The following is a 24,828-nucleotide window of genomic DNA, read 5'->3' on the forward strand; positions in this document are numbered from 1 at the left end:
CGACGAGAGCTGCGATTGGCGGAAATCCAGCTCAATCACACCAGCTCGGGTTAGGGCTTCCTGGTGACTTGACAGCTGTCACCGTACGCCGAGGTCAAGGGGAAAGAAGCATGGCTGCGTTGTTTAGAGGGTCCCGAAATATATTGTTAAGGTGGACTAAGCATGTCGACCTTGCCTTCGGTAACGTATCGCTCATTGTTGTCGGTTTCCTTGAGCCTCTTTCGTCAATGAATGTGTTTTTAGAGGGAAACGCAGACGGAGAATTGCCTGCCTCAGTCTGTTAGCTAGCTTGTTAGCTCTCTGAAGATAGTATGCATGCAGACCTTAACGTTGCTGCTGCTTCAGTGTTAAAAGTCTGGACACAATGTCCCTGAGTTAGCCACCTGTGGTGAATTGTTCAATCCTGCAGCATGGTGGGAAAATGTGCTTAATAGGCACAAGGCAGACGCATAGTCTGATAGTCTGATAGGTAGCAATGGCCAGCAGAAGCAAATTTTCCTCACAAGCATCTCTTATTTTATCTCTAGGTGCTTATGTGCAAGTGATTCATTACATTTGAAGTCTAAATATATTAGACAGCTTTAGGTATGTTCTGCAGCTTTCACCTTTAATGAGCGAACTAGTATAAGAATGCTCTTTTCCTAACCTATTGTAAAAGACATCAGGAACAGTGAATGTTGTCTGAATAGATCTGGATGTTATGTGAGTGTCAGGGGGCCACTGGCATGATTATATAGCTACACATGTAACAGTCTGGCATTGAAATAGTTGTGATGTGAAGTGAACTATTGAAATACATTTTTTTTTTTTGCATTGCACTATAACACCAAAATACAAAAACGGCGCTCCTCCTTCCCCTCATGATACTTTATTAAAGCAGACATAGATATCTGTGCAGTTACAGTGTGCGGCCAGTTCCAAAGTCCATTGCAAAGTGCAGCCGACTGCTGCTTCAAATGTCTCGACAAAGCCCTGTAGTGTGAACATATTTAGTTGAATTATGACGAATCATTAATTAAAAAAAAAAAAAAAGAAGATATTTGAGAGCTGGAGGACAAATAAGCAGAAATGTAAAATGCCTGAAATAAAACTGTACAGCAAAAAAGCTCTGATAAAAGCCTCTAACTCCAGTTGCCTTATACTTTAAAAAGGACGTGCATCAGTAGCAGCATAATAAGTGCTGAAATGAATTATTGATTGAATAATCTAAAGTTCAAGAAACTCATTTTCCTACTTATAATGTGTGAGGATTTTTTATTTTTTTTGCTTTACTATTTTATCTCATTGTAAACTGAATATAATTAAAACACTTAGACTGTGTCTTTAAAAAAAAAAAAAGATTTTGAAGATCTTACCTTTGGCTTAAGAACATTGGTAGAAATTAAACAAACAATGCATGTGGAAAATGAAATAGTTTGGCCCCTAGTTAAAAAAAGATATATTCTGTAGTTGTACACTTGAGTATAAAGGCTGTTGAGGCAGTCTAACATGCAGAAAAGTAATCAATTTAAGGACTGCTTGTAATGTGTTTTTAAGTATCAGTTTGCTGTAACACTTACATGTAATATGGGAGACTGCAAATATTACGATGAAATTTTGTTAGCTTTTAATGGACAAGGTCCAGTTTAGTGAGAGGACTGTTGATAACTTAAGTAAATTAATAATTGGTTTCTTTAATGAAAAACTGGAGAGAAAAAAGTGAAGATGGGGAAAATATATATTTTACACCACTGAAATGCACATGAGCCTAACCTACAGGGGAAATATTCTCATATTAACTAAAATATATAATCTATGTTCTCTCTCCAATTTAAATGTTGGTAGTAAATTAAGTGTTTATCTTTTCCACAAAAAAAAGATCTAAAATGTTGACATTTTTGGAAAGCATAAATATTTTCTTGAATGCACTTTCCAAATAAAAATGGGTTTAATATCAAACAATGCACAGCAGTTCAGTGAGAAAGCAGCCAGAGCACAGAGGCTGTGTTTGCCAGCACATATTTAGTTTCCATGCAAAGTAAGGAATGCTTGATACAGGTATTTTATTTTTATGTTCTTTTAAAGCATTCCTTTATCTCCTTGAATTAATTTTTTGAATTAGTATCAATTAAGTAATGTGTAAGTAATGGTGATGTGGAACATGAAGGGTAAGAGAAGGGGTTGGCAAGTAAGGCTTCTTCCTGTGTGGGCTTCACTATTTAGGTCTAATCCTGTTGTTGTAGTTGGGTTTCTTGACTCTGTTTAGTCGCTATTAACCTTGTTGGACCTTGGCTGAGCCAGCAGTGTTTAATAGCCTGGCCAGACTGCCCGAAAGCTGGTTTTAAGTTAGAGCAATAAGATTTGCTCTGTTGTTATTGATTCTAATTAGAGACTTTCCCTGTGGAAGTATTAGTAAAGCTGTTTTCTACAGTTTTTTTTCACTGCCTTCATTAAATGTTAGTGCTTTGAATTTCTTCAGCTGTACAATACTCTGCACTTGGGCCATTGAAAGACAGCTATGTTTGTGTCTGTCTGCACAAATTGTATCTCTGTTCGGAAGTTCTGCTTAAGATATTAAGAATTGTGACTCTTTTGTATTGCCCCATGGTCTTCTGCCAAACAAATGTCCTAACCTTTTATTCCACCCCTTAATGGTGTCTTTCCCCTCCTACTGCAGTGTCATCGCGATCGATGGCCTCAAAAACACCAGTGGGGTTTGTTGGTCTGGGAAACATGGGCAGTCCAATGGCCAAAAACCTGTTAAAAAACGGTTATCCTGTTATTGCCACCGATGTCTTTCCTGAGTCTCGCAAGGAGTTGCAGGAAACTGGTGCCCAGGTAACACTCGCATATCTCACTACACAAACAAACAAACATCTTAACATAACATAGGCTACATAACATGTCAAATCTGACATTTAACCAGCCAGTACGCTACAAGATAATTTGCAACCTTTTATTACTCACCAATTTGTCACTGAGTGAATATGTGTGTCTGAGCCAACAGGTTCTAATAAAAACAATCGTAACGCGTTCCATTTGCACATGCAGGTGTGTAGTCTTTGTTGATGACAGTGTCATTATAATGTCAGTATAATGAAACTATAATTCCAATGTTCAGGTAGTCGACTCTCCAGCAGAGGTGGCAGAGAAAGCAGACCGCATCATCACTATGTTACCCTCCAGCCCTAACGTCATAGAGGTCTACACAGGCCCGAATGGCATCCTCAAGTAAGCAAAGCTGAATATCAGTTTCAGTTTCTCAGTTTGTGACACATCAAACAACCAACCTTTACCCTCCTCTTTGTTTATCTAATTTTTATGAAATCATAATGCTTCTTCTTTGTGCCCTTCAGGAAGGTGAAGAAGGGAACGCTTTTGATTGACTCCTCAACCATCGACCCAGCTGTATCAAAAGAGATGGCAGTCGCCGCAGAGAAGATGGGAGCTGTTTTCATGGATGCTCCAGTATCAGGAGGTAATTTTTTCACTCAAAGAAATTGTCTGCACCTTTTTGTTCAGTTGTCTTTGTGTCCTTGTCCTTCAGGTCTGAAATGTATATCCCTGGATATTTTAATTTGTGTGGCTCTGTCAATTTAAATTGCTGTTCTGTTTTGATATAATGGCAAAAAGGTAAAATTGCATTGCAAGCTTTATTCCTCTCCATTGCCACTTGTAAGACATTATATAAAATAATTAAGAGGACAGTCACATTGCTAGTTTGTTAATTTGAGCATACCAATCACAGTGTTAGGATTGTGACCCCTCAGCCTTACTTCTGAACTGTCTCACACTCTTTTGTATATCTAAGCTATGGGACCTTTTGGGTGAGTGCTAGGACATGGATTGTAATTACTGAGCGGTCCAGCCAGTGGGTGCCCTCTCGAGATTTTATTGCTGCTTTTGACCTGGGGTCTTAAAGGCAAGGTTAAGGTTTGAAGTCCTCATTATGTCGCTGCTGTCTACTTGTGACGGCTTCTTGACAGAGCACAGGATCACCAGTTGTGCTTAATGGGCTGAGCTGCGGCGGAGAATCCTGTGTCAGAGCTTTTCATGTTGATGGAGCCGTAATGGCGGGTATCCCATGTTAGTGCCTTTCATGTCAGATAAAGAGTCATAAAGAGAAGCGAAACTGCCCTCACATGTAGTGCAGGAGAGGAGAGGAGGGAGATAAGACATGAAGGAGACACATCGCAGTAAAACTGTCCATCTCCCTGTCTCCCTCGCTCTCTCTTTTATTCACACACACGCACATGATTCTTTCTATTCAGGGATGAGGTTAAGGTATGCTTCATTCTAACACTCCTGCAGACCAGATCAGTTCATACTGTATTTGCTTTTTTTTTGCACAATTTTCAATACATCACTAATACAGACTGTTGCTCCTGCCCTCTCCCAAACAAACACAGACTGAACCGACATGGCATGTTTACCTGCTGGCGTCTGGAGAACAGAGCAACTGCAGTCAGTGAGATCATAGCCGTAAGCCTGTTACTCTCCCTTAACACAAAGTGTTTACATACTACAGACAGTGCACAGTTTGTGTGAGCAGTCCTCTGTGAAGGTTCTTCCTCTTTCCTGTCTCTTGACTAAGCCTCTTTTACTAGCAAAAGATGACCGATGATTTACCCACTGGCCTCTGCCACCAGCTCTGCAGACATTCGTCTTTCATGCATGCATGCACACATGCTGCATGCACCCGCCCACCCAACGTCGCCTCCAGACAACCATAACTCATATCAATAAGTGAGCACAGCTAGTTTAGAGTGCAAAAGCCTAACATACGCTTAAAAATCCCCTCAAAAGAAACTATGAGAATTAGAAGAGATATTCTCTTAATCAATTGAATTAATCTACAAGGCAAACTATCAAGAACAACTAGCTTCAGCCTTGAAACAGTAATGAAAATATTTAAGGACTAATTTATGGACAAATGAGAAGTGTTCAGATGCCACCCAATGCTTTGTGAGATTGCAATTTTTCATCATTTCCTGGTGTTTTCTTATATATGAATCTAAAAAGCACATTGATCAACAGATTAATTGATATTAAAATAAAGGTTTGAAACAGCCCTTGGATGCTAACTTTGAGACAGGCAGGCCCTCTCTTAGCTCTGAGGAATGAAAGTGGGCTATGATGTGACCTTGATAAGCCAGGCTAAAGCTGTGGAGATATACAGCTCATGAAAGCATAAAGTAACTTCATAGTAGAGACCTGTAGACATCCCTTCCCTGCACCACTCAGCTCAGTTTCCACATCCCTGGATGGGATATGAGCTCACATGCTCTGATCCAACCAGGAGATGGCACCCTACCCAAATAGGGCATTGTTACAATTATGAGGTGTGTATGTGTGCAGAAGAGAAAAGTATGTGTGACATCAGGCTCAGCTCTATGACCAATAGTACTCTTCATTGTTTGCCCTGCCAAGGAAAGGCGCCTAGTCCTACATTCACTGCAGGGCCCTGTCACTAGCTAGAGACCCTTCTCCTCTATAGTCTCCCGTTGGTGGATTTAATTACCAAAATCATTGGTCTGCAGAGTTCCTTTTTGTTTTATTTTATATAAATCCCAGAGAGTACATCATATCACCTTATAGTCATACTTTGTTTCATGGTTATCAATTATTTTATCTCCTAGATCATCTCGATTTAATCAACTTGGATAAAGAAATTGTTGGAACAAATTAATTTGACACAACAACAGAACATTCATTCAGACTCGCTGCAATTTCTGAGCCTCTTAAACTTTTGCAGACACAGCTGTTCTTTCTGTGGTGTCTGTATTTTTATTTTTATTTTTTTTAGATTTCTTTCTTTTGATATAAACTGGACCCTTTTCTGTATGTGTGGTGTGTTAGGTGGCGTATTTTACACAGAAATGTGTGTGTGTTTGTGTGTCGTATGCGTCACTAGAGGTTTGGCAGCCAACCGTGGGATCTGAAAAGCAAAGTTATATCCCTTTTTCTTTTCTTTTTTTTTAAAGCAGTCAAAAGGAAACTTTCACTTTCTTCTCATGGGCTTCTTTCAGGCTGTCTGTGTTACACATTGTGGAGTGTCTTAGCTTTAGACCTTCATGGTCCAATTGTGTAATGATTGTGTAATGATACACACAAACGCAAACAAATTTCCATATTGAAGTCTGTCTCACAAAAAGGCAATTTACATTACACTGTAATGCTTGCACAGACACAGACACACAGAAACAAACACACACACACACACACACTGCCACCACTGTCTGGTGTCATTAAAAGCGTCCGCATGCAAAGCTGACCCACAACAAAACAAGCTCTGATGTCACAGACTCAGGGTGTTGGCAAAGCGATTGCAAAAATAGGAGGTCTGGCTAACAAGCGGCGGGGTCGTTAGCAGTAATTACCCAGAATGCCTGTGTTTGTGTCTGTGTGCCCATGGTGGGCTGCCACATTGCTAACGGACGATGGCTTTAAAAAGCCCTAAAACCTTTCATTGTGTTTTTCCCAGCGCTGGGAAAGTCAGCTATCGGTCCCAATGAAAGCAAGAGGGAGCCTAGCTGTTGTGGGACTCTGAGCACTCGGGCTAATGTCGCTTGTTTGCGAGGTCTTATAATCCTCAGCTAACTAGCTATTTGGGCTCAGTCTCGACACCACTCTAATCATATCCGTACCACACAAACTAACGCCTGAGTGTTGCAGTGTGTCATTTGCCGACTGTTTGTACGTCATCCTGCAACCTGCAGGAGCTTGTTCAAGCCAGGGCTGGCACCAGTTGGTTCATCAATCAACGCTGCCAATCCACTCCTGCTGACGATATAGACTGTGTTTCTCCCTTCAGGCCTAAAGGCCCTTTCACAAATATCAAGTTTTACTGTGAGTGACATTTAACATTGAGTCAGACCTGAGATCATTTCAGGAAGTTGGGATTAGTGTTTCTTCACAGGTTGTCCAAAGCTGTTGGGTCTAGTTTTAATTAAGCAATGAAAGGTTAATGGTTTTATTTTAGCTTGGAATTGAGAGTTAAAACACTTCTTTGTCCAAAAGATATATTTTTTTCCAGAGGAAATGTTAACTCTAGTGCTGAAAGTTCCTATTCACTTAAGCAATGTGTGACTTTAGCAATGTGTGACTTTAGCAGTGCAGAATGAGTGTAGGTGCAGATTTTGATGAAAGAGGCTTCACATTCATGTAATGAACATGTTGATTTTCCTCTGCTTATCTTGAATGAAAACATTTACGATATGTACAAATGTGCCGGCATTTGTGCCATTAAATTGTTTGGAAGACAATCAAAGTCCAATTAATTAAGAAGGGACCTTTTTGGGCGCCGGTTAAACTGCAGTTGGAAGAGCAGGGGCCCCATATACAGAGGCTATTGTCCTCGACTCGACGCATCGACAGCAGGTTCAACTCCCTTTGATGCATGTCAACTCTTCCTCTCTACATTTCCTGTCTCTCCTCAGCTGTCCTATCAATACAGGCAAAAAATAATAATCTTAGAAAACAATGGAACTTTTTCTGATGTAAGAGATATCTTGTAAAACTTTTAAAATCAGATATATTTTGTTAGTTGTAAATTCTGAATGAGATGTTTTAGCTGTTATTTTTGTGGGGAAGGGGGGGGGGGGCATATCAGACATGATTTATTATTCCAGGCAAAGTATTTTTATATTTCTCAGAACTTGTCTGGAGGACATCTTAACAATTTTTTCCAATGGAATTATTGAAGCCCAGAAAGTCTATTTTTCTCCGAAACAAACCAAAGTCACCAAATATCAAATGGGTTACCAACTATTCAATGAAACGACTAGCTGTTGCAGTTTAAATATGAACAGTGTTGTCTTTGTTTTACTTCTGTTACCACAAATGAACTGAGTAACCCGTTGTTCACATACTCACTGATCTCTGCACAATACACATTTACACTTTCATTGTCTGAGGACAAGCAGTAATTGAGACTATTTCACTCAAATTCATTGTAGTATTGTGTATCTGTATTTAACATTTTGGTCTTTATTCAATTTAATGGATGTTATACCACATAGAAAGTGATTTAAGATGTGGAAGACTTGCATAAAAATTAGAAAACAACATTCTTTTTTTTGAAACTGGCCACTGGTACTTCTGGTCAAAGAGAGAGCTGGAGGGCACTCAGGCCAACCTAATCCGGTCTGAGAATGGGATTAATGGAGAAGATGAGCCTGGAAGCATTAATGCAGTTTAGTGAAGGTTAGTGAGGCTCCTCTGACGCTCAGTAAAGGAAGAAGGTCGGATGGGCATGGGGCTGCTGCTGTCGTATAGTCTGTCAAGTTGATGGCTAACTAGCAAAGCAGAGCGCGAGTGATCCAAAGACTAGATTAGCATAACAAGCCTCTCACTGACGGGATCTGGTGACATAGAGGGGAACGGGGGGGCCAGTGGGTGGGAGGGTGCAGGGCCAGTAAAGCTACCAGAGACAGCAATGATGGAGGGGTAGTGATTGGGGACTCTACCCCTATGGTCCAGATGGAGGTGGACCCACAGCAGCTGGGGACTGGCTCTCACGCCTCTGCCCCTATGTCATCTGCTGTGTGTTTGTAAGTGACTACTAGTGCGTGTGTGAGTGTGTGCGTGCGCGTGCAGACAAATAGTCAGCTGGCTAATGAGTCATACAGAACGTATCTGTCCGTCAAATGTAGCCCAAACGTCACTCTACATGTCACTCAACTAAAAGCGAATTAGCGTTTTGTCTGTGTGAAGGACACTTTCTGAACCTAAACCACAAGTGTGAGTGTGCTTATGTGTCTGTGTGTGTGTGTGTGTGTGTGTGTGTGTGTCTGCCTGCTAAGAACCCTAATTGGGGATCATTATTTACTTGCTCTATCCTAGATGAGTCTCATTGGGCTGGGTAGAGGATTGATTGTGGATCTCTGCTGCTCCCTGCAGCCTCTGTCCCCTACCATTGACCAGCCTCCTCCCTGCAAAAGCGAGCACTTACTGATGATGACGATAATGATGATAATGATGATGATGATGATGGCTGGCCTGTGTGTCAATAGACGGGCAGTGAAAATAAAACCCTTGCACACAAGAAACCGTGTTGATGCTGTAAACTGAATTCCCTTTTTCTTTTCTTTTTTTCCCCAAACCCCAAACTTGTCTCCAGTCGCCTTTCCCACTCGAGGTTCTCATGAAGTATTGGTGTGCAGGAGTCAGTTCTCATGGCACTGCTCTCGTTAACTATAGCCGATAAAGACTCTGTTTTTAACACAACAGAGGAGCATTAGTGAAGTTGGCAGATAAATTGTTGAAAGTGCCTTTTTTTTTTTTTTTTAAAGCAGTCTTGGTCAAAATGCACCCTCATAGTGTTTCTTTTATGTACTCAATATCTTTTGTTTTTATGGGTTTTTTTATATTTTGTTTGAGAAAAATCTGCCTATGGTTGTTATTATAATGCTGGGCCACAGGAGGCTGCGATGCTGGCCTGTAAACATACTACCCCTACTGACTTTCTCTGCAAGCAGCCTTCTCCTGTTGACTCAAGGCTACATGTAAGTGTAAAGGCTCTTTTAAGTCCAAATGGATGAATACAGCCGAGCCAAAACTTTAACCTTACATGTGCATATAGTTAAAAACATAGTAGCAAGCAGTGTTAAATTCTGCCAACACTAGAGTTTGTTTACACCGACCACGTTTGGACGAGAAGGTGTGAAATGATTTCTGGTGTTTCTTGAAGTAAGAACGGGAACATTATCATTTTAGGAAATTAGGTGTTTGGAAGAGCTCTAACGATATTAGAGGTGTTGTTTTGCTTCGAGTGTTTTTCCGTTTACTCTCTGGGGGGAAAAAGCAGGGTTGTGGCATGCTGTCAAATGCGTCATTCATTACCGAACTCTGAGAACATCCCTTTTTTCGTGTGTGTGTGTGTGTGTGTGTGTGTTGTTTGCGCAGCCTCATATTCACAAATGTAGTTTAATTTAAACTCACCACCCATAAAAAGTGCATACTGGCTAACATGCTGCTCGTAACTTTAAGACATGCGGCCTCAGAAGCTCTAAGAGACGTCTTATTGGCGGCCTGCTCTGGGATCTGCACCTGTCCCTGCTACACACACTTTCAAACCGAGGAACACACACACAGATCCTGCATGCATATGTTCACAGACGTTCACACTTATTTTGTACACGCACACACCACTTCAAAAAAAAGTTGCAGAGGTTATAGGGCTGTCATTGCTTTGGTTGAGTCTTTCGTGTGTAATGAAAGAAGTGCTAATGAATTCAGTGTTCACTACAAACAGGCCAAACCAAAGTCATTCCTCTGATCTTCCTCTCCCTTCACACAACAGAAATCACCCTCTTATGTTCACAGTTAATGCTTGTCGTCAAAGCCGGCTGTTAAGCATCTGTCCTAATAGTGGCTGATTGCCTGCTCATTAACTTGAACCTTGTTAATGGAGGAGATCAGATGAAGGAGATGTCGATATGTGTTTGTAATTGAACAGAAGCTAACTTGCGCGGGCCACACACAGCCACCCATGCTAACACAGATCGACACACAGTTTGGTGCCTCCTCAAAAGTCATGCATATTATAGAAGCCACCTTCTTTTCTCCTCTCCTCTTACTATACCTTGCTCTATTCACTGTATACGCCACAGACTGTTTCATCATTAGTCCAATAGGCTCAAGCCTGCCTCTGATATATGTGTGTCCGATGAGTAGGTGGGCACCCACTACTTTTCACCAACCAAAACTTCACCTGAAGCTGGATGAGAGGAAGTGACCGAGGAGAGAGGTGGTCTTTTCCTAAGAGAAATATTTTCCAATAACAATATTGCCTGCTCAACAGAAGAGCAGAACTTTGCTATTTATTCAGAATCTACTGTTTTTTCCTCAAAGAATTGGCAGTATGTGCTATGATTCTTGTATTCATTCTATTATGCTGATTATATAGTAATCCAGCCTTAAAAAATAATTTTACATGTTGGCTTCTGGGTTCTAATTAGGAGTCTTTTTTATGTATTTATTTTAGTCTTGTTGACATTGTATCGTCATTGTTATTCCTTTTAATATTCCTTTTTTTTCTGTTTGGTTGTGTGTGTCTGTTGTCTGCACTGATGTTTTTCAACCCTCTGAAATTTGACTGTATTGTTCTTCTCTACTTTTTATGTACAGCTTATATCAGCTGTTGCTGATTTTAAATGTGCTTCATAAATATATTTTATTTATTTATTATTGATTTAGAAAGAACTAATTATAAATGAGCGCTAAGATGTATTCATTTGTTGCATTATGCAAATAACTTTTTATTTTGCATATGTCTTTTTTAGTATTTGAAATCCCACCTACACTCTTTTTCTCTACCTTGTATTTTATATCATGAGCCCCCAAAACCCAACACTCACATGCACATACACACACACACACACACACGTCTTGTCTCCCCCCCCTAGGGGGCGTTGTGTAGTTGTGCAGTGCTAACGATCCAGGACTGTCACTCCCGCTGGGATGGATGAGCCGGCGGACCCGGAGCTCGGGAAGCCTCATTAGCATTCCTTTTTAATCCGTCTCTGACAGGACCAGTCCGCGAACGGGACGTCCCCTCACACACACACACACACACACACACACACACAGTAGCATTGGCACTTCCATAAAATTACACATCACACACAGAAATTTTTGTGCATGTACAATGAAGAGACTCCCTGTTACCCCCAACACACACACACACACAAACACACACACACACACACACACACACACACACATTGTTATGCTAATGATGTGCTTTTCTTCCACCTACTTGGATCTTCCATCATCCCGGTGTCACTGCCTATAGAAATCCACTACAGATCATAAGAGCTTATTATGGGTGATTAGTTAATTTGAGGGAGGGAGAGTTGGGAGGGAAGCCGGGAGGTAGGCAGAGGAGGATCATTTTCCTTCCCTGCTGTCTTCTCTACATCTCTCTCTGCAGCTCTCTCGCCCCTCTATCTCTCCCTCTCTCTCTTTCTAGTGACATATATTGATCAGAACGTTGACTATATTATCAATAATCTCCTCTTTAGTCGTCTGCGAGCAGTGATCTCCACTAATGAACCAGCACAGTTGACATTCTTTCTATGCCGATATGTTTGTGTTTGTGTGCACTTGTGTGTGTGTTGGTTTGTTTTTGTGAGAAGACCTCAGACTGAAAGTTGAGAACTAGTAAATTAAATATTAAGCAATAAGGATACCATTAGTTAAACTTATAAAACTAGCTAATAGCTCAAACTAATAGCGCTCCTGCTAAGTTTTTTTTCTTTTATTTATGTCTTTTTTTTCTCCTGTAAATGATGATGAAAAGTTCTATGGCTACTGCAGCACTGTACATGACACATCACAAACAGTAGGTGTTACCATATCGGAGCTTCATATTGGCTAACACAGATTCTGAGTTATTCTGGCAAGAAGTAAAGACTTGAAAAATATACTCAAAAGAATGAGGTTAGATGTGAAAGTGAGAGAAAAAAGACTACAGAAGGGAACAAGAAGGGGGATAAGTGTATAAAATCCTTCGTCTTTTTTCCCATAAGTGTTTGGCGGCTGTATGCTAGGCGTGTGTTTGTCCACAGGCAGCTGCAGCATTGTGGGCTTCGGCCTTCATTATGTGGCCCTAACGACCTGCTGACAGCCCAACACTGACTCACACACACCAACAGTGCAGTGGCATCACCATACACTTGACAACAGAACAGCCAATTAAAGAAAGTGGAGGGGGATAGAGATGTATATTTATGTTTTTGAGTCATTGAAATATACAATAAGAGTCCTCTCCTGTCCTCTCCTGTCCTCTCCTCTCCTCTCCTCTCCAGCTATGTCTGATAATGGTATTTCAGCTGTTTTGTCCCCAGCAGTTCTCTTTAATTATTAACAGCGACATTATTAGGCTTTCACTATAAAGAGCCCTTTCATTAGAGCTAGACGACACCCTAAAGACAAATTGAACTCACTTCCCCTCCTTTTCCTTTTCTACCTTAGTTTAACTAGAAAAATCTGCCTCTTTGCATGCAAGTTAGCCGGTTTTTAACTTACTTACTTTTTTTGAGTACCATCATACCTGAGGAAAACACTTTTGTTTGTTGTCTCCTTTTGGAGGGGGTGTAGAATACTAGGTGTAATAGTGTTCTTTTTCTAAGGCTATTCAATGAAACATTTTAGGGACACTTGAATTGCAGAGGGGACTTAAAGCTAACTGGTTCCAAGTCACCCTGAAAGGGGATTATTTCTGCATTAAGGACCCTGTGGAGGGGCTGGGGGTGTGGTTGCCTCCTACAACATGGCACGCTTCTTAAGCCATCAGGCATGGGGAGGGACGCCTAATTGAACATGATAAAGTGTAAAGTTAATTACCCCTCACGCCTGTCACTGATACCCCCATGAGGAGGGCTGGCCTCAGGCACAGCTGTTGGTGTGTGCATGTGCGTCTTTGTGTGTGTTTGTGTGTGCGAGACGGAGAGAGTAAGGGTGACAGGACAAAAGGCGAAAGCTCCCACGAGGGTTGTGTAGTGGATGATGGCAACAATCGCCTTTTAAAGATACCTCTGTCCCTCTGGTGCAGCACTACTTAACACTCCTGTCCTACTATGAGACTAACACACAAAGTGCACAACTGACCTTTGTGACACAGCTGGTTGTGTTGAAATGCTTAAGAATTTGATATATTGTGTTCTTTCAAGAGGCAATCACATACATTTTAGTTTGCTATCAACTTCTGTTGACTTTTGCTAAGATACAGTACGAAGAGTTTTGTTAAATGTAACTCTCATTTTAACCTCCTATAAAATGTGCAATGTATTACAGGTCTGGTTCGGACTATATATTGTGTTTGTACCATTATAAAACGTGTGTGTTCACCTCAGTAAACTTCAACGATATGTCTGAACATGTGCTGTGTTTGTAGGTGTCGGGGCTGCCAGCTTGGCCAAACTGACCTTCATGGTGGGTGGAGTGGAAGAGGAATACAACGCTGCTCAGGAGCTGCTCACCTGCATGGGAGCAAATGTTGTCTACTGTGGACAGGTTGGAACAGGACAGGTAAAAGAAACATGCTACAAACCTCTCTGATTCATATATAGCATCTTTGCTCAAAAAATCGTTTTTTTTTTTTTTTAACTAAATTCCTCCATATATAACAATTCAAACTAAAACATGGCATCAAAACTTAGCTGCTATCTCCAAAATGGTAGTTTTAGTCTACATCTAGTTGTGTTCTCTCTAAAAAATATCACTTTTCATCCCAACTTTTTTCTAACTCATCTGTTTTATTTTGAAAGAATAGGTCATTTTTCCAAATGTTCCTGTACTATTCAAAACCACTGGCTATGTCTTGGTTGGGTCAGTAGTGCTAACGCAATGATTCTATACCCTAAATACCTCCTTCAGTACGGAAATAACTATCCAAAAGTGTTCTTCAGAAGAGATAGATAGGCATAATATTCATCTGTTTGGGTCACATTGCCTCCAGCTTGCTTTGTTGCCTTGGAAGTGGTTTGCCTTTAATGATAGGAGTAATGAAATGATCTTTATTCACATGGACAGAGTTTCATACATTTGAGTAACTTGAATACAGACTGTATTTACCTACCACATACTGCATAAATGCACCACTTAAAAGCACAACTTGAGAATGTCATACTTCCAAAGGAGCAAACTCCTAAAGAGGGATTTTTCACTTAAAAGTACAAGTATAAAATCCACACAAAAATCTACAAAATATGAGATATACTGTCCTAAAGCATAGCTAAATAACATAACATAAAAAAAAAACATTTCGATTTTTACCACAGAGCAATAGACCATCTTCCTGAAACTTAATGAACCTAAGGTTTATGGATATTAAGCTGTTACTAATTTGAAAAAATATACTAATGTATCGTACTGTTTTACAACTGTTTGGCTTATTCACTAGTCTGAACCAAAGATGAAATACCTTTTCAATGTTGTTAAAGGCAGTGTTAGAATTCTCCTCATTTTCACACAGTTAAATTCCCTTTTTTTCACTTTCTGGTCTATCGTCTCTAGGCGGCTAAGATCTGCAACAACATGCTCCTGGCCATCGGGATGATTGGCACTGCAGAGACCATGAATCTTGGAATCAGGTACTGTCAGCCACTACTCAAATAAGTTGTTTCAATCCACTATCCTCACAGAAAAAAACTCAACACAAATTTTTGACACGTGGTTATTAGAACTAAAAGCACCATGAACATTAAGGGTTTCACATTTTAGCCATGCGTGAATATGACTTGAGCTGGCCCTTAGATTCAGCCGTCACTTTGAAAGCAATTACTATACCACTGATATTACTGAAACATTGGCAGTTATTTACTACTTTAATACTCGTTTGGAAATGTGTGTGTGTTTGTGTGTGTGTGTGTGTGTGTGTGTGTGTGTGAGTGATTGTGCGCGAGAGAGTGAAGGGGTCAGGAACCGCCTCTGCCCGCGAGAGATAGATGAGTGGGCGGAGCCATGGACTCTGATTTACATCTGCTGATTGAGCTCTCAGCAGAATCCTGTCACAACCCTGTCACTGAACACCGCCTAGAAATCCCATAATTCATCATGCCTCATTTATGCACAAAGCCTTATTTGGCCTAATGGCTGAGGATGATGGGATATAGTGTCTTTTGACTTTAACCAAAACATGTTCTAATGATATGTAAAAGACAGGCTAAAAGGTTTAGGTCAGTGAATTTAGCTTTCTACGGGATGCCTACATATTAATTTTTTCTGAAATTGAAACTAACTATCAGATTATTTTTTGAACCATAGCCGTTTGAATTGATTATTTACTCAATTTACAAACATCATCTGTGCACACTGCTCTGTTTACTGGGTCACTATAGTGTCTTTTTACAGGTTTTGCTACTCCATAGATGTGTGCACCCAGTATAATGTGTGTATGAGTGTGTTCACGTACAAGAATTGCCCCTCTCACAGTGCAGCTGTGTTAGTGCTGCAGATTTATCTGTGCTGAGACAGAAGAGGAAAATTGGCATGAGCAGTCACACATAAATCCCCCCACTAGGCCTCTGAAATATGGAGGCATTAAGGGAGCAACACAGATTTACACATTGCCACACTGTCTCTGAAGCGCACACACACACACACAGATTTACATCCACAGGCACTGAGGACAGCCGTTTTCTACAAAAAAAAAGTACCAAAACCTCCACTTACTGTGCACATCATTATAATGTATGCAAATGAAATGAGGATTTTAAGGACTGCATGCTTTCACTTTAAATGTGGATTTTAGTTTATATCATTGCAAAACTGAGTTTCAATCTTGATTGTGTGCGTGTGTACATGCACGGTGCGTGTGTGTGTGTGTGTGTGCGTTCGTGTGCGTGTGTGTGTGTGCGCTTCCTTGTTTCCCAGCTTCTTACCAGCCAATCTCTGGGGCTTTATTATGGGGTTTGACAAAGACTGTCATCGTTTAGAGAGAGCCCACACCCGTAAATCTCCCATGCTGCATTGCGGCCCTGTCTCTTATGCAGAGAAGACGCACTCTTATGCGTGTGTGTGTGTGTGTGTGTGTGTGTGTGTGTGTGTGTGTGTGTGTGTGTGTGTGTGTTACTGACACTTACACACACACACACACAGACACATGAAACAGTCTGACACAAAGGAGACTGAGCACTCACAGCCAATTTACAGGAAAACGGCAATAACATTTTATCATGCTGGACTTGGGCCTGATAGAGCTGCCCTTTCTTTCCAATATGTCAGTGCGCCATGTGTGTGTGTGTTTCTCCTTACCTGTACAGGCTGCGAACACACAAACACAGACCCCCCCCACACACACACAGCTCCGTTCTTTGAGCTAATTTGTTGATCTCAGATGGAAGCCCGGGCCGTCTCCATCAGAGCGTGACGTTCTCTTAGTGCTAGGAATGGCCACGCATGACAATTACGAACACACACACACACACACACACACACACACACACACACACACACACACACACACACACACACACACACACACACACACACACACACACACACACACACACACACACACACACACACACACACACACACACACACACACACACACCCTGCCTTTTTAGCATCCTCTCTATCCATCTCTTTTGACTTTTCTTCCTCATCCCTATTTGCTTTACCTCCTCATTTAATTCTCTTATTTTAATCCCTTCATTTCTCCTCTGCCTGCTGTTATTTCTGCAATCCAACCAACCAGTGAGAAGGGTGGATGGGATCTACAGAGTATTGAATAGAGAGGCAGCAGTGATTTTAATGATGCACATGAGATGGAGGAAGAGGAAGAAGAGGAAAGAGAGGCGACTGGCCCAGGAAGGGACATGAGGCTTTTTTTTTTTCACAGCTCATGGTTCACTTTACATGCCTGTTTACCTGCACCCATTCATGCATACACTGCTTGAAGTGACTGTCATTGAAGCTAAAGTAGGAACACACATATTTACTCCTTAACTCCTTTTATGGGGATAACAACAGGCGAATCAAAGGGGTTAACAAGACACGACCCTTTGTATTTACAGACAGAAATAGCTTTCCCACACACGTGCAGACACACATCTCTCTTGCCCTTAAATGAATTGTGAGCATATGTTGTGATGAAGATTAAAGTCGGGTGATAAACACGCTCGTAGTGTCTATAAATGAGACACTAAATGCTCGTGTGTGTGTATACGTGCTCGTTAGCTCTGTAATGTAATAATAAATGGGGACCGGGTTTGGCTTCCTCTCCTGTGGCATCCGACGAGGACGAGGAGCTAATCGCACTGAAACAGACAGTTAATATCAGAGCAGCAAATATACTCCACCTGCTACAGCTCCCCAGCACATTAACACCCTCCCCTCTTATTTTCATCTTCTTCTCTTTCCCACTCACGTTTCTTTAATCTGCGGAGGCATCGCACAGCAACACGTTTGTTTCACTGTCCGTGTCGTTGTGTGTTTATCCATGTCAATCTTGTTAAACCGTGACATGTCCTCTTCTCCACGCAAATTACTGCAGGCGAGGAACAACACCACTGCGTCGGTTAATAACCACCACTGTGTGTGTGTGTTTGTGTGTGCATGCATGTGTGTGATGGAAGCAGGAGGGGAACTTCATTGATTTATCGTTAACAGAGGACAACAGCTCCCCGTCAGCGTCTCTGGTCGCTATAACAAACGATCTGCGCGCTCGGACGCGCTTTATTGTAGCTCAGCTAGTAACCTTTTCAGCTGCTGACCCAGAACGCAGGGAGGGGCTGCCTGCCTGTGTGTGCGTGCGTACGCGCAGAGAGAAGGGGGTTTTTGTGCACGATGTCAAACATATGTCCCCCAGAGTCCTCAGACAGGGAGGTGTCAGCAGGGAGGACGGGGGGGTGGGGGGGGAAGAGGAAAAGGAAAGGAGAAGCAGGACGGGGAAGGATGCTTACAGACGTAGACTAAAAAAGCCATCATCAGAGAGACTGGAGGCTGAAACACATGTTTACACTCAAACACATGCACGCATGCAGTGTCACTTATGCCACATTTCCAAAACAGTCTGTAAAAGAAACACGAGTGCGGCAGAGCGGACACAAAAGAGACGAAGAGAAAGGGCAGAGGGAGCGACATGGAGAGAGTGTAAATGCAATTCCCATTCTTAATTAGTTAGTAGACAGCTAATAAAAACTGTGGTTATAATGGCAGAATGAGAGCCAGGTGGAGGGAGGGAGGGAGGGGGAGTCCTGGCCTTAAGGACCTATGATGGTTTAATAGTCATATTGAGAGCAGAATAGAGTTACAGGCCTGTAAGTAACAGTGAGCTGAGACAGCCAGGGCTTGATGTGGGCAGCTTTACACTATCTTTTAAATCGTTAATATACAAAAGCTGCACTGCACAGACACAGGCGCTAGAGTTACACCCTCTCTACTGTAATGGTTTGCACTTTGTTTCACTCCCTGGCCTGCCTCTGTCTACACTCTCTTTGTCTCATTTGCTTTTCCCTCATCTTATCACAGCCTGGAGATTTGTTCCTCTCGCATATGAAAGTGGGTTGCAGCGAAATGGGGCAGCAAAAGTGAGAGCCTGCACCTCTCTATACGTGACAGCGAGGTTTATGGCTCCCCTGTGCTGTTAACCACTTTTCCTCCTCCACTTTCGTTTTTCTATGAAAGAGGGGATGATGAAGGATAGATGTGCTGGTAAACATCAATACTGCATTAGCTGACATTACAAAGCCTTGAGCCATTAACACTGAGGAATGGTCACAGCCCAGCATAAGGTTCAACGGGGGTCACTACAATCACCAGCCACCCCACAAGCCATCTTTTTTCATGTTATTCATCTTGCTGTTTGGAAAATTAATTCTATAATCTATGTTCCTATCCTACTCTTATTGCCTGTTCTTTTCCTGACAAACACACACACTGAACTTTAATACCAGCAGAGCCAGTGTGAAAGAAGAGTAAAAATGATGTTGTGATTTGTCCAGGTCCAAAAGGTGGCTGTGGCTCAGTTGGTAGAGTCGTCGCCTCTCAACCAGTAGGTCGAGGGTTCGATCTCCAGCTGAGCAACATGTCCGACGTGTCCTTGGGCAAGACACTTAACTCTGCATTGCTCGGGGCGGTGTATGAATGGATTACTGTTGTACTTGCTCTTAAAGTATGTCACTTTGAATAAAAGCGTCTGCTAAGTGAATCGTAACATTGTAAAAGAGATACTAATTTATTTCTTCTCCTGCTTTCTCAGACTTGGTTTGGATCCCAAGCTACTAGCAAAGATCCTCAACATGTCCTCAGGTCGTTGCTGGTCCAGCGACACGTACAATCCAGTCCCTGGTGTCATGGAGGGAGTCCCCTCAGGCAACAGCTACCAGGGCGGCTTTGGAACCACACTAATGGCAAAGGTTACTCCCTTATCCCTGTCTTTGTGTCATTTTTTTGAGGATCACTTGTGACTCTCTGTATATAGGGCTGATCTAAAAATGTGTATATTGTTGACTAAAGTTTTAATCCCTTTGTAATGTCAAGCTTTGTTCTGTCTGCTTAGTCTATAAAAGTTGGTAAATTATAAAAAAAAAACACCCAGAAAATGTCCCTTGTGGAGTCAATCTCAAGATATATTCCACACGGATTAAAACATGGAGAAGTGTACAATCATTAGATAAGAGAACCTTGAAGCAAAGTTTCTTAAAGATCCTTTATAATTACGATATAGTCTTTTTTCATTTTCTTTCTTCTTATCGAGAAATTATTGAAGCTAAAACTCTCTTCTTCTCCTTTTCCTTAAGCCTCTGTTTGTCAGTCTCTCGACCCTGTAATTTGCTTTGTCTCAATTGTAACTGTTCTTTTGTATCTGCTTCCTCTCCTCCAGTCCATCTGTGACCTATTGTGTAACCAAAATTTTATTGACACTGCATTAGTTCGTCTGTATAAGTCGGTCTGTTCATCTGGGTGTCTATTAATACACTGGCATTGTGTGCCTTGCATTCATTAGCCAGGGTCCTCCTATCACACACAGCAAATGAAAGAAACCTGATAGTAATGGGATAAACAGTCACTTTCTTACAGTCACTTAAGTCAGGTGTTAGTTAAACAAAAAGAGGTTATAATGATTTCAGTCCACTTATCTGACTTTCTGCCCCTTACTCTCTGTGTGTGTCTGCTTTTCTAGGATCTTGGTTTGGCTCAAAACACTGCCACCAACACTAAGACACCCATCCCTCTGGGCTCCCTCGCCCACCAGATCTTCAGAGTCATGTGCTCCCGAGGCTACGCTAACAAGGACTTCTCATCCGTCTTCCAATTCCTACGCGAGGAGGAAGGCCAGTGATGGAGAGGGAGCAAAGTAGACTGTGATGTTACCATACACACACACCCACACACACACACACACACACACACACACACACACGTATGTACACACCCCAGTGCCCCTTATCCCACTATGCTCAGGAGAGACTACGGCCTTGCCCTCAGGCACAGATCTGCAGTCGAATTAACATACTGTATGTCGACACGTGCCCCCCCCCCCCCCCCCCCTCCCTCCCTATTGCGTTAGATGAATCATATTTACCATCCTCCGCTCACCTTCTGCATGGTGGAGATGCTAAAACTGACCTTAGATCAGTATCGAGAGACAAAGCCAACTCTCTCCCTAGTCTGGGCTGAGAGGCCGGAGTGAAATGAGGTAGGATGAGGCACTGCAAGATTTTGTGTAACAATGCAAATAATGTGCGGTTTCCAGGACGATTGATAAGTAATAAGTGCATGATTGTTCAAAGTTTAGGTACGCTTTTGTCGGGTTTGCGCTTTTTTGCTTTGTTATGACTCGGACATTTCCAAGTCCAATGAAAGAGGACAGAGTAAAGACACACTATAGTAAGGATACATAAAGTGATAAAGTGTCATTGAAGAGACAGTGCAAGAGAGTGCAGAGTTTTGGTTAACCTATTGTTTTTCTTTTTCAACCATTTCCCTTTTTACTTGAAACACAAAGCCCATGATTTCAGCACTACATGTAAGGTAACCAAAACTGACCACACTGTTGGATCAATATTTACTTTTGTTACAGTTGTCAGTGTTTGTTTGTTTTTTATCCTACCAGAATCCATTCTTCATTTCATTTTTTTTTTTTACCTCATGATGAAACTACAGTTACATTTTTCCTCAGATATTTGGTATGTTGACGGACATTTAATTCTCATCCCACTGGATCACCCAGTTCTGCTTGTCTAAATACTGTGATATCTTATATTTGGGGTTATTTTTGCACTGTGTGCATTGCAGTGCAATGCTCGGGGCAATTTTGATACAGTTACAGAATCTCTTTGAACTTACCTCTCTGCTCTGCCGTCTGCAGCTGCTTATCTAGCCACTGGAGTATTATTTTATGACCAACACTGTTTGAATTTTATACTGTTCACTACAAAATGTTATTCTCACCGTCTAGCACTTTCTCTCACCATCTTTTCTGTTTTAAAGTCTATCCTCAGATATTTTTCCTCTCACACTCTGTCTCTCTTTCAGCTTGTATAACATCTGTGTAAAATGTGGGCAGGGAACAGCTGCTCCCCCGCTCAGAGCAAATGTACATAATGTATATTTCGAATTGTTGTGTAGTATTAAAGAGGAATCTAAATGGACTCTCACTTTTTTTTAGTAAAATTCATCAATAGTGTCTACAGTTTGTCTTTGCTCTGTGAAACAGATCCTCAGTCATGCTGTAGCCTAAAATAAAGATGTTCTGTGATTTTTGTGTTATGTCTGATTCTTTTTTTAAACAAGTCAAGTATGTTGATGAAGATGGTGATATTGTAATTCAAAGTATATTCAATATAGACCATGTAATTATCTTTGTGTTTCAGTTATTAACACAGGTTCATGTTTATATAATAGAACTCAAAAGACCCAAAAAACATTTGTGGGGCACTAGCTTAGCAGGCTCAGAGGCAGTGTCCTCAATGAACTGGTTGCTTGTTTAATTTTTCCACTTGCAACCTTTTGATGCACGGGGTTCCATAGCACTTCTCTCTACACTCCTCGTCTCTCTCCTGCTGTCCTCTCTTAAAAAGGCTAAATATATTAAAGACTATTTGGAAGTGATCAGAATATTATATACAGCTTCAGTTCAGATATTTCACACACACAATCACATTTTACATTGCGCCACAGAAGAGCCTACTGTAGTCAGCAGAATAATTAAACAGTTGTTGGGATATATCCTCTGAGAACCTCTGAGAATATCTTAACCAATTTGTGTGGTGTTCTGCGACAAAGTTAGAAAAAATTCACTAAAAAACAAAATGTTAACCTGCTAGTGCCAATGGAGGAAACATCTTGCAACCACTCAAGTGGGTAGTGTTTATTCTCTGGGGGCCATGAATGTCTGTCTTCTGTTTTTCTGATTAGTTCTCATTTGAATTTAGGGCATTTACTGTACATGTCATAGTATGCTGTACAGATAGTGAGGGTATAGATTTTGAAGCTCCTCAGGGTGCAGACTGTGTTATTGAACACTATGCCAATTGATAACTTACCAGTTAAGGTAAGCACTGGTTCATATACACAATATAATTTAGAGTTTTTTTTCAACTGTACCAGGCTGCAACACCATTTTTATTTAACCTAAGCCGCTATGCTCTTCAGCAGACTGATGTTCCATTGTTCCTCCAAAGCTCTTCAGCAGGCGCTCATATAAAGCTTAACGTCAGTCGGGGAGAAATAGCAGCACTAATCTCAGAATGATGCCCTTATTTCCATCATTACAATGAAATGAGAGGAAAAAAACAAATGTGGTTTTCTTTTATTTCACCGCCTTTTTTTTTCTGGGGGCTGGTGTTTCTTCGCGACATTTTATGGAGCTGCTGTTGTCTAACTGGTAGCCGCAGTTGTTGCAGACTGCGGCGAGCCATTGGTGGCAGGGGTTGTGTCGTGGGCTTGTGACTCACTTTGTTATTGTTCTTTGGGAAGAATGCACTTGCCCTTTTGCTTGAGGATTATCTTAATATGATTATAAAAAGAGAAGTAGGCCTACATTTAGGTTCCTATGAAGAAGAAACATCACATATTTCTTCCAATGAGAAATCTTTCAGGATGAAGTCAACAACTCCATCTTTACCTTTGCAGACACTCTAATCCTCTTGAGGTCTCGCTAAACATGAGCTACGCCTCTGCTCTGGTCTGCTGAATTAGGCAGTTGACTGATTCATATTTGGGTGTTTTAATTTGCCTGTGTTTTATAGCAGGCTGCTGAGCCGGCGGTTTCCTCATTAAAGGACACATGAAAGCAAGCTGTAAAGCAGCCTCGGTATAACCAGCCTGCGCTGACGTCTGAAGGGGATACAAGCAGCTGAAGGACCGACCGAGTCCCGAGCCAGCCGGTCTGAGCCGGAGGGCCTCACCCTCTCATCCGGGCAGCCAGTGGCGGGACAGCAGACACACCACACTGAATTGGGTCCACATCAGGATACGAAACCATTCTGATGTGTCAGCAGGAGTTCACTGTCTGATGGAAGACTTTTGCTGCTTATGTTGGATTCAAACAATAATCTTACAAAGACAGATCTATGAGAATATTATTACTATTAATACTTTTTCTTGGAGCAAACTACCCATTTCCTGAATATAGACATGAGTAGAAACTCCCATACCAAACCGAAGTGTGTCATTATTTGCAGATGATCAGCTATTGTATCTCTCCAATTTCTGCTGCTTTTTCTCATACTTTTAAGTTAATTGCCCACCTGGTAGACCCCACCACCCCCCCTCCTCCTGCCCGCCATTTAGAGAATAAAAAAGCCTTGGCTCTAAGCATTGCTGCTGTGATAAATACCAGAGGCAACAGCGTTCATTATTTCCCCATTATAACTGCTGGTGGATCCTCTTGGCTGTTTAATGACTTGCTCCTTAAGGAAGTGAGAGCGACGGGGTCACAGTGCAGGGACGGGGGTGAGGGGGGCTCCTCTAAGCCCCCCGTGATTCATATCAAACGCATGCTAAGTGGCATGTGGCTAAATTAGTGGCTGGAATCTAGCAGGTATAATAGCTTGCCTGGTGGTGCGTAACGAGCCACTGTCTCATTGTTTAGTAATGTGGCCTTGATATCTTTTACCAGAACCCACCAATAAGAGTAAAGCCGTTTAGTTTGAGACGAATCAACACCCACGGCGTCTGCACATCATCACAACACCCACACAAGTCTTCTTCTTGTTTTGTAGACAACATTCCCCCCATCCTGAGTCATCGACTCCGCTTAGGTTTCATTAGTGAAGATGACTCTGTTGCGGCACATAACGCGTCAGGACGACAGTGATGAACATAACAGCAGCTTATTATAACTATAAGAACCACTTTGAATATCTAAGAAGGTACCCTAAGTGAGTTGTG

At 41.6% G+C, this 24,828-nt stretch overlaps 1 protein-coding gene across 1 annotated transcript; it reads left to right on the forward strand.

Moving 5' to 3' along the window:
- The first annotated feature begins 24 nt into the window (after positions 1-24).
- hibadha (3-hydroxyisobutyrate dehydrogenase a) lies at positions 25-22,192 on the forward strand. The gene is made up of 8 exons (XM_020641832.3): positions 25-180; positions 2,657-2,817; positions 3,101-3,210; positions 3,336-3,457; positions 13,880-14,013; positions 15,001-15,077; positions 19,691-19,847; positions 20,615-22,192. The coding sequence occupies exons 1-8, from the start codon at positions 111-113 to the stop codon at positions 20,771-20,773; spliced, it is 990 nt and encodes a 329-aa protein (XP_020497488.1). The 5' UTR covers positions 25-110; the 3' UTR covers positions 20,774-22,192.
- The last annotated feature ends 2,636 nt before the right edge of the window (positions 22,193-24,828 follow it).

The sequence above is a fragment of the Labrus bergylta genome, chromosome 19 (assembly GCF_963930695.1).
Source record: "Labrus bergylta chromosome 19, fLabBer1.1, whole genome shotgun sequence".
Taxonomy (NCBI): Eukaryota; Metazoa; Chordata; class Actinopteri; order Labriformes; family Labridae; genus Labrus; species Labrus bergylta.

What these genes read in the sequence shown, in the direction of transcription:
- hibadha (XM_020641832.3), top strand. Translation starts at nt 111, where the DNA reads ATGGCTGCGTTGTTTAGAGGGTCCCGAAATATATTGTTAAGGTGGACT. An exon ending in TGCAGGAAACTGGTGCCCAG is followed by an intron (nt 2,818 to 3,100) that starts GTAACACTCGCA and finishes TCCAATGTTCAG; the next exon opens with GTAGTCGACTCTCCAGCAGA. An exon ending in GACAGGTTGGAACAGGACAG is followed by an intron (nt 14,014 to 15,000) that starts GTAAAAGAAACA and finishes TATCGTCTCTAG; the next exon opens with GCGGCTAAGATCTGCAACAA.